This window comes from Azolla caroliniana, unplaced genomic scaffold (assembly GCF_043228905.1).
Source record: "Azolla caroliniana isolate FFs.n. ecotype wild unplaced genomic scaffold, voAzoCaro1.0.p SCAF_1, whole genome shotgun sequence".
Classification (NCBI taxonomy): domain Eukaryota; kingdom Viridiplantae; phylum Streptophyta; class Polypodiopsida; order Salviniales; family Salviniaceae; genus Azolla; species Azolla caroliniana.
In genome coordinates this window covers 14,744,802-14,756,093 of record NW_028230436.1, presented here as the reverse complement: position 1 = coordinate 14,756,093, position 11,292 = coordinate 14,744,802, and the positions used below count along the sequence as shown (strand labels likewise).

Genomic DNA, 11,292 nt, shown 5'->3' with positions numbered 1-11,292 from the left:
TTACACAACATAAAACAACAATATAACCCCGCTGGCTAATTACACAACATTTATATACGTATCAAGGATCGGGTAGGTAGGCAATGATGGCGGGGGGAGGCCTGCGAATGAGGTCAGCGCCGGTGATAGTGTGCATATTGGTGGAGATGATAGTGGTGGGCGGATTTGATGCGACATCGGTGCTGGTGGCTGCGGCGGAGGTCCCGGCGGCGGCGCTGCTGCCGCGGGCGCTGCTAACAGCCGAGATTGTGAAGAGGAGGCGGGAGGCAGTGGAGGAGCAGGAAGAGGAGGAGGTAGAGGAGGAGGAGGAGCAGGGTGGGATCTCGCTGCGCGTAGTGCACAGGAAGAACGCGGATGGGCGGCGTAGGAGGATGGCTGCGGCGGAGGAGGCGACGCCGACGTTGAGGAGTCGGGTGGTAACGCTGGAGGAGGAGTTCGGTCAATACTTCGCGGTGCTGGAGATGGGCAGCCCAGGTGTGGAGGCGGCCCTGATCATGGACACGGGCAGCCAGCTCCTGTGGCTCCAATGCCAACCCTGCCTCCGCTGCGGTGTCCAGGTAAGCAACCAACCCCCCCACTCCCCTAACTTTTCCTTATTTCCCCAAATGCCCTCGCTTTCTCGTCAACATCTTCGGGTCCTTTCTTAGACGCCTCTCCTTTTTCGAGAAAAGTATGTGAACTCTTTGACCATAGCACACACACACACACACACGTACTTGCTCTTAGAGCACATGCATATATGATATTACTCTCTTGAACTCCTAGAGGGGTCCACCATTGACCAAAGAGCAATCCACCAAACTTGATGTCTTTCATGTTCGTAGAGTAAGGAGCACTCTTAACACTAAACCACCTCCTCCATGCTTATTCAGATACCCATGCACATGTTTCATGGGTTTGATTCACCCGTGCAGCCTTGGGATGAAAGAAAGAATAATGCCACTAGCTCGTCCATCTCCTTTGCTCAATCCTGAGTAGTTTAATCACTCTATATTTCGTTCATTCCTAACCTACTCAGGTGTCCATCCAATTGCTTTATTTCTTTGCTTCCTCCCCACTCTTTACTCTTTGTAAATGCGCTTGTCTTAGGCTATGCACACATAACAAATGATTCATGACACGTAGTTAGTTGCATAGGAAAAAGTCTCGCTAGTTGGAATTGAAAAAATAAAACCAAACCCTAACTAACACGTTTGTTTTTTAGAAAAACAAATGACAAATGATTACAATATTCCAAAGCCATTTTGTTTGCTATTTTCTAGGAGTAAAACTTCAATGTGCATGATCTCGAAGTAAAATTAAGAAACAACTAGGATGCATGATCTCAGTAAATAGTTTTTATAATGAATGTAACACGAATTCCTCAACACTTCAACCCACAAACCTAATGCCATAAGACACACTTTACCATTAGACTTCACATGCCTACATGTGTTCGTGTCTCCCCCCCCCCCCCCTTCTCTCTCTATATATACATACATATATATATTTGAAATTTGAATTTCAATGATATAACCTCATGAATCTCACAAACCAATAAATTCAACAATTTATGGGGGAGTGTAATGTCCTTGGCATGATGCAATAAAGTGGAAACTTTCACATGCTGCTTTAATAAGCAATATCTTGATTTTGGAGGCATCCCCAAATTTAAGAAAGTAACTAGTGTTCCTTGTGTTTTTCTTCCTAGTACTACACAATATATTTTGTTCAAATGTTTTGGAAGTACAATATGAAAATATTGATATGGATAATTTTATATAATTTTTATTATGAAACCTTTCTTAGAGTAATTATTGACCTCGTAAAATGAATGGGCAGGCATCAGGCTATCCAGTGTTCAACCCCATAAAATCATCGACATATACAAATATAACATGCTCAAATGAGGACCCATGCCCTTTAAATGATAGTGTGGGAACAGAATGTAGGGATTCTATATGTTGGTATGCAGTGACCTACGGCGATCATAGCAATAGCACTGGATACTTGTCTAAAGAGACATTGACAATGCTCACGACGAAAGCATCCTCGTATAGTAAAACAAATGTCATATTTGGTTGTGGGATCATCAATACTGGTGTGGAAGCAGAGCTCAATGCATCTGGTCTCTTGGGTCTCGATCGAGGTGAATTCTCAATCATCACACAACTCAACATTTCAGTATTTTCCCATTGCCTTCCTAACCGCGTTCATAACTCACAAGTTTCTGGTAGTCTTACTCTTGGCAAACGCCCTACATCTGGCATTGCTCTTCAATATACACCAATGTTACAAAATGACAATTCTATCTTCACATCACAATTCTATTACATCAATCTAACAGGTGTTAGCATTAATGGGAAACTCTTGGACATCCCTAGAGCGGCATTCGAAATGACAGCTTCAGGTGATGGTGGCACTATCATAGATTCGGGGACTACATTAACCTCTTTTGTTGATGAAGCTTATTCAGTAGTTTATAAGGCTTTTCAAAGTGCCATGAACATAGAATTAACCCAAGTAATTATTGAAAATAGTGATTTACTTTGTTACCAAGTTCCACTTCAACAACGACAAGCTCCGACTCCACCAAATGTAACCCTCCACTTTGATGGTTCTGTTAACCTTCAATTGACTAATGATCATGTTTTACGCCTTGGGGCAACTGATAGCACATATAATTACTATTGCATGGCATTCAACAGTGCAGGAAGTGTTGCTTCTGGTAATAGAAACTTCATTGGAAACTTCCAACAACAAGACTTTATTGTTGAATATGATATTGAGAATTCAAGGATTGGATTTGCACCCACCATTTGCAATAATGGAAACTCCATAAAATATTTCAAATGGCTATCTCTAAGACAATTATTATGGGTGGTATGTATTATTCTACTTCAATGACAGATAAGGAACAACCTTCTCAAGTGTGTCTCACTTATAAGTTACAATTTAAAAAGGAATTATCACATTTTAAATGTGCTCATAGAATGTAATTTTTTTTTCAATGGAAGGATATTCAGATTGCTTCTTGCAACACATCGTCATACTCACATTCAATCTTTCATAATTATTCTTTAGAAGTTCACACTTTTAATTTGTCATATGTAACTTATTGAGGAAGTGTCATCATTAAACGTGTCAACTCCTAATAGTGAGGAAGTGGTCAAGAGGATATAAACTCACTAGCATGAAACTCAAATTTGCCAAAATGTCATGGACAATGGAGAGCATTGAACAAGGGCATATTAGTCATAATTGTTTGTTATTTATTGGTAGCATGCAACAATAGAATAAACAATTATTTCCTACATTTTTTAAGCAAAATAGTGATCCTACTCTCTAAACACATAACAAGAGTTTACTTTGTCAGTTCCGTGTCATGAGGATTGGGTACACAAACATCATATAGCTAGTGACCTATGCGATATAGGTAAATAGATAAATATTTTTTAGTATCCATAGAGAGGCCTATATTGACCCATGAGACCTAAGTACAAAAGTTTTCTTGATGTGTGTCTCCTTCCTAAGATGGGATATTCATACTTCAAAGCACCAAGTCTCGATGTGTAAATAATGCATACACATATTAGCTCAACATTTTCTGTGTTCTCTTTAATATGATTCTCAAGTTATAACCTTCCCTTAATATACCCTCACACCTTTCACGAATTGCACTATCTGTAGGGCATGTACGAGCAAGTTATACTCATCCTCTACTAGCCCTTCTTTGCATACCTTACATGCCTTTACATTTGGCTGATTTTGATGCCTAGGTTGTGTAATTGAGTGTGAAGGAGTGTTAGGGCTCTACAAGAGTTAATACTCAAGCTAATAATGAGGTCAGGTTGAATATGATCAATAGGCTTTCTTGCCATAAATAGAACCCAACATTCAAGTTGATATTTGGAATCCAATATTCTATTTTTTTTGCTTTTAACATTTTTCCAGTTCTTCCTAAGTAGTAATTCCACTAATCTTTCAACCATAACTATATATTTCGTAGCATCACTTGAAAGCTCTAAGAGATGTTCCACATCTCATCTTTTGAAACATTTTCTGATGTCAACTACAAAACCAAATGAGAGAATTTTGTTCTTGTGATTTTTTTTAGTTTACATCCAACATTCAAAGCAAGATGTGATAATCTATGATTTGGCATATTCTTGACTTTTGTAATGTATCTATATACTCTCAGTGGTGCAATATCTCTATTCCAATGGCAACTTCTTCAATGTCGTCTTCCGTTACAACCTTGACAACCACTCTTTCAATTCATCAATGCATAGACCAAATAAAGTTGGTGAGAGTGGGCATCATTAACACCAGTAATGCTATTGAAAAATATCTGAAACTCTATCATCCATGCACACGACATATAACATTCTCATAGATTTAGGAAATTCCAAGCATACATTCACTTGGCACCTCAAGTTCTTTCATTTTCCTCCAAAAATGCTCACAAAGTACCACATCAAAAGCTTTCTTAAAGTTAATGAAGCAAAAATATAAACCTTTACCTCTCAAGCGACATTCCTCCGTTAATATTGAAAGGGTTACAAGGTAATCGATGGTTCTATGGTGTTTTCAAAAGTCAACTTTCTATAAGCTCTCTTACCAAAATTTCAGCCCATGCACTTTGCTTTGATTACATTATACATCCAAATAGTTTTGCCATTAGTAAGCCAACCATGATGGTTCGATAGTTATTTACATTATTTGTATCTCCATCTTTATGTAAAGGTTTGATTGAATTTGTGGTCTAATCATAGGGCATACCATGTTGCAATCCATGATTAAACACATCCCTTATCCATGCATTTGAGCATTTCAACCAATATACATTGAAGATTTCTTGCCTTTTGAGAGGTCAATTTCTTAAGTCCTATGCATATATCTTCAATTGTAAAGAAGGGAGACACATGTGAAAGAGAACCTGAACACATAATCTTTTCGGCAAGAGATAGCTCATATAACTTCTTACAATGCATAGAAAAGTCAAGAAGAGTTAAGTCACCATAACTCTCAACACATTTCCCCTTTAAATTTCCCCAAAATTTAGCACATGCATGTGCTTTTTCTTGTGTTTGGAGAAATTAGTTGAGTAACTTCCCATATTCTTCTCTTTCTTTGAATAAACCTTTCATGCTCATGCAAATGCTTTTGATAATTTTTGTTAGGAGTAGTACTAGAGATAGATAGATAGACAGATTATATTATCGTCTTCGGAGGTCAAATATGATCTATGAGACCAAAAATATTAAATTTCACGTGATACGTGTGAAAGTGAGTAGTGACTCTCGATGTTCAAGAAGTTTACCAATGAATGTTGCAATCAAGAGTGCACATTCTGGTTGTGAGAGGAATTCATGCAAAGATTGGGCTCGGTCGAAGAGATGCGGAAAGCATGGTCGAATATGATCAAAGGCAGAGGATTGTATCAAAGTGTGATACTCAAACTCGCGAACTTGTTTAGGGCAAAGTGTGCATAGTTGACCACTCTCATCACTTGTGCCCCAACATCCTATTTCACATCGCAATGCATGTGAGCTAAGTTGCATGGAAGCAATGGTTCGAATGGCAGATAACGGTATGGGCTCTAACATGTATTGATGTGTACGATTTCCCAGTTCCGCAAAGAATATGGTTTTGTAGCTAGGTGCAACATGTGTAGTATAATGTGTGAAGCACGAACCTCCACATTTGTCCCATGTCATGATACATTGGCGTTGCAAAAAGGCCTCATTTACAGAGAAATCTAATGATGCATCATGAAACAAGTGTCTCACATCCCATCTACCAAACCATTTTTCTATATCTTGCATCCAACCGGAACACAAAATTTTGTCTTTATGCGTCTTTTGGATCTTTTTGCTTGCTTGCCACGCAATTCTAGGAAGTCGATGTGAGGGACTTTTTTGAACCTTAAGCATGTATTCAACAACCCTTTCCATGGCCATGATCTCAATGGGAAGCGATCCCGTCTCAAGGAGGAGAAGGGTGTAGGGCGTTTGTTTATTAGCTTGTAGAAACTTTGTAAGAAAATGTTTTTGGACATTTTCAAACTCTTTCGACATAGATTTAGGGATGCTACTGCCCATACTTCCACCCCATAGAGAAGAACTAGTGTTAACAAAGTGTCGAAAAGATATTTCTTGAGGACCCAATACTTAATATCTCCAAGATTGCATGTGTTCTCAAATGTATAGTATGCTCGCTTACCCGCCTCTAAGCGGCGTGTAGCACATTCATTCCATCTATGATTTGAAGGAATTTCAAGGCCAAGATATTTGAAGCTTTCCACACATTCAAGTGGCTCATTGTTGTATATAATGCATGGTTTATCTCTTGTTTGGCTCTTCACAAGCATAATATTTGTTTTAGAGCTATTGACACTTAATTTAGTGTGCAATCAAAAAATTTCCAATGCCTTCATAAGCTTTTGTGCATTTCCTAAAGTATTTGCAAAAAGCACTACATTATCTGCATATACCAAAATCATAATCACAACATTCCCAATGACAACTTCTTCACACATTCTTCCTTTGCAAACTTGGTAACCATTTCTTCCAAATCATTAATGCATAAACCAAATAGTGTTGGTGGACATCCTTGCTTAACACCCGTAGTGCTTTTGAAAAAAATCTGAATGTTTATCTCTCATGCGCAGACAACATATAACCTTCGCATAAATTCGGGAAATTGGAAGCATATATTCACTTGGCACCGCAAGTTCTTCCATTCACCTCCAAGGATGCCTACGAGGCACCATATCGAAAGCTTTCTTGAAGTCTACAAAGCAACAATATAAACCTTTACCTCTAAGGCGACTTTCCTCCATTAATACTCGAAGGGTGATAAGGTGATCAATGGTGTTATGGTGTTCTCGAAAGCCAGTTTGTCCATAAGATCTCTTACCATTTTTTTTAGCCCATACACTTATCTTTCGTTCCATTATACATCCAAACAGTTTTGCCATTAATGAGCCAACCATGATGGTTCGATAGTTGTTTACATTATTTACATCTCCACCTTAATGCAAAGGTTTGATCCAATTTGTAGTCCAATCGTACAACATACCATGTTGCAATGCATCATTAAACATATCGCTTATCCATACATGTGCTTCCTTTCCCATCCATTTGAGCATTTCCGCCTTTATACATTGAAGATTGTTTGCCTTTCGAGAGGCCAATTTCTTAAGTCTTATGCATATATCTTCAATTGTAAAGAAGAGAGGCATATGTGAAAGAGAACCATAACACAACAATTTTCCGGAAAGAGATAACTCATATAAATTCTTACAATGCAACGACAAGTCATGAAGAGTTAAGTCACCATAATTCTCAACACATTTCCCCTTTAGATTTTCCCAAAATTTAGCACCTGCATATGCTTTCTCTTGCATTTGGATAAATTGTTTAGTAACTTCCCATATTCTTCTCTTTCTATGAATAAACCTTTTATACTCATGCAAATGCTTTTGGTAATTCTCTTTATCCGTAACTACATCCAAAACCATAGGGCACTTTCGAGCTTCACGACATTCTTTATCAAACCATTTTTTCCTAAGTTTCTTGGTGCATTTCCAAGATGTGTGGTTGGTCAAAAAACATTTGTTTGTACAAGAGAGAATGACTTTCTTGAAAGCTTCCCATTTGCATTGTAGTGTGGCACCATGTTGTATCTTTGTCATTTGTAACATATCCTCAACCATCTTGGAATAAATGGGTCCTCACTTAAGGTTCATGCTCAAGTGCGGTTGTTTATTATCTTCAATAGCCTTCTCACAATCAAACCTATGCATACATTTGAGATCAATACATAAAGGCCTATGATCAGATTCCGGTGTCCATTCACCAAGTGAGAATTTATGTATACGATCCAAAATACCTTTGGAAAGTAGCACATAGTCAATCACACTATTTCCGTTGTGTTTTCTACATGTAAAACCATTAGTGTTGGGCCATAAGTAAATACCATTTGCAATAAGCAATCCGGTACTATTGCACATTTGTAGGAGTAACTTCCCAAATTGGTCCAGATCTTTTTCATCACTAGAAGAGTGGCTATACATTTGCATATCTTGTTGCATCCTTGAGATATGTAGCATGAAAGATTCTTGTGAATAAAGTTGGAAACTTCTTGTACGAGCATTCATGTCACCAAATACAATAACTTCCCCTTTGGATTTGAAATAAGCAATATCATCTTCTAGATCGGCAAACAATTTATCTTTATCCAAACAAGCATAAAAGTTAGAATCTTGATGAGGAATGTAACATCCAACTACAAAAGTGGGCAAATCATTAGGTGTTTCTATTTTGAGCCATATGTATCATTTATGTTCATCATTTTTTATGATTGACACATATTTCTCTATTTCCTTCTTAATCAAACATGCCACCCCTCCTTTTCCTCTTCTTTGTCTTGGAATTTTCTTCCATATCAAAGAGTGTACATTATAGTTTCCTAAACCTTGAATCCTTTGTGTATCATGCTCCCATGTTTCAACAAGAAGTGTGATATCCGAGTCATCGGTGAGAGAGAGAGAGAGAGAGAGAGAGAGAGAGAGAGAGACTTACCTAGATGGATGTAGCTCAATTGGTAAGGTTTCCCAATGGAGACCAGGTGGTCATGGGTTCAACCCTTACATTCCATAGTGGCATCTAGTGAATTAAGAGATATATATGAAGTATATAATAGAAAGAAGTAAGAAATTTGGGTGTCGAACCCAAGACATAGTGCTTGTAGTGTTAACAACTTACCACTAGGGTAAGCTAATTACGAAAAGAGAGAGAGAGAGAGAGAGAGAGAGAGAGAGAGTATTATCAAAATTAGTACGAGATGCAATGAAAAGGGAGAGAGACTATGTGAGAATCACGAGATAGATAGATAGATTATATTATCGTCTTTGGAGGTCAAATAGATAGAGTGTGGAAGAGAGAAGTATGATAACCGAGAGTATATTATATGGAAAGAGTACAAAGATATCTAAGAGGCTTAATGACTAGTGTTGAACCGAATTGGTTTAGAATAATGCCATATGCCTCTATTTATAGTATGATCTGGAGCATAGAAAATTCGTGTTCGTCTAGCATAACATTCATTTTCCTACGTTGGAAAACGAATGTGAATGTTATTCAAACATTCTTGTGTTTCATGTTTTTTTTTTGTTTTTATCGATTTTTAGCTTTTTTACCTCATAATAAATAGTTAATCCAAAAGTATGGTATTTATTGAATGTATAAATAGCTTTTTTCTTACGTGAATGACTGAAACATTCACGAATGTGAATGCACATATGGTATGTATGGTTCATACTATGATCAGGAGTATTCCTGAAGTTTCTAGAATGTTCCAGAGTAAATCTAGAATACACATAATTTTATATAATGAAATAACAAATGAAAATAATATTTTTTGTATTACAATTGTTATTCTAGTGGTATTCTAATAACATAAGGTCACAGGTTCATTTCTTTTTGGGGCCATATCATGACACTATCCCCCCCTTTAAACGACAAGTGTTATGAGTCGTCTTTGGTCGAGGACCTGGTTTGTTTGGATATTGTTGATGGAAATCCTCAAGAAGAGCTTGGGCATTGGCCACATTCTCCAGTGGTTACCAAGTACGATCTCTTGGGCTATATCCTAGCCAATCTACCAAATAATAGAGCCTGCTGCGAACTATCTTGGAATCGAGGATGTAGCAACTTCGTACTCTGGTTCATTTTCAAGTTCGATCGGGGGTGGAGGTGGTGTAATATGATTAGGAATAGAGCTTTCCTGACATGGTTTTAGGAGAGAACTATAAAATACTGGATGTATCGTAATTGTGGAGGTAGATCAAGGAGAAAAGTGACATCATTAATTTTTCCGTTAATATGGAAATGGCCTAACCTTTGATAATCAAAATTTCGCAGATGGTCGAGAAGTCTTTATGTGCCGTCGTAATAGCCATACTCAATCTCCAATATCAAAATAGGATGGAAGCCGATGACGATCTGTTACGAAGGTGCTACGGCTCTTCTTAGTGCAGAATGGATTGTGATGTGCTAGATCATTAGTGTGTTCAAGAGACAAAGAAAAAGGGGGGAAGGAGACTCACCTCTGTAGCAACCCAAAACTATTTCATTACACAGAGAAAAAACCTCTCTGATCTGTTTTCTCTTCTCTACTTCTCTTACTTTTTTACCTAAGTATATAAGTCACTTACATATTCAGCTAATTAGTTGTGAGTAACTAAATAGTTGTGGATAGCTAAATAGTTGTTTTATCTATATGTCCAATAGTAACTAATTTCCTAATAGCTACTATAGAAGATCTCAGTTACAATAAGCATCACATGCTTTTGTTGAGCTTGTTTCTTAACACTCCCCCTCAATCTCAACTGATCCATTCTTGAGATCATCTTCAATATTCTTTTCTTCAAGTTTTCTAACTATCATACCAATACTTATAACTCCCATCATGTCCCTGAACTGTGTATGTTTTCCCACACTTAGTCCCTTCGTAAGATCGTTAGCAACTTGTTGATTTGTACTTACATACAACAGATCTACTTCTCCATCAATCACTTTCTCTCTAACAAAGTGATAGTGCACTTCAATGTGCTTTGTTCTTGCATGGAACACTGGGTTTTTTGCAAGTTGAATAGTGCTCATATTGTCACACCAAATTGTGACTACACCATCTATATACTCTCCCAAATCAACTAGCAACCTTTTGATCCATACTTCTTCACAAGTGACTATTGCAGCTCCTCTATATTTAGCTTCAATACTTGATAATGCAACAATAGCTTGTTTCTTGTTACTCCATAAAATAGCTACACTTCCCAATGTACACATATATCCACTTGTGGATCTTCTATTAGTTTGGCTTCCATCCCAATCAACATATGTATATCCTTCCAACTTTATGTCCAGATCAGCCATGTAAAACAGTTCATGGTTTTGAGTAGCTTTTACATACCTCAAAATTCTTCTAATGCAATCCAAATGTGGCATTGTTGGTTGTTACATAAACCTGTACATGAGGCTGCCCACCATAGAAATGTACATGTTCATATATGCTATTTTTGCTTCCAAATCTACTCTCAATTTGCAGTTCTTATCAAGTGGTACATATTGAGGTTTGCAACCAAGCATTCCATACTTCTTCAACATAGTTACATACTGGTTTTGCAACATATATATACCACTTTCAGATCTAATAATCTCAATACCAAAGTATTTTAGCTCTCCCAAGTGCTTCATATGAAACAACATTTCCAGATTTTTCTTCAACTTGCTTATTTCATCCCTA

At 37.5% G+C, this 11,292-nt stretch overlaps 1 protein-coding gene across 1 annotated transcript; it reads left to right on the top strand.

Moving 5' to 3' along the window:
- Positions 1 to 342: 342 nt before the first annotated feature.
- Positions 343 to 3,021, top strand: LOC147869074 (aspartic proteinase nepenthesin-1-like). The gene is made up of 2 exons (XM_087326292.1): positions 343 to 557; positions 1,822 to 3,021. Exons 1-2 carry the CDS (start codon positions 372 to 374, stop codon positions 2,884 to 2,886), a joined length of 1,251 nt encoding a protein of 416 aa, XP_087182418.1. The 5' UTR covers positions 343 to 371; the 3' UTR covers positions 2,887 to 3,021.
- The last annotated feature ends 8,271 nt before the right edge of the window (positions 3,022 to 11,292 follow it).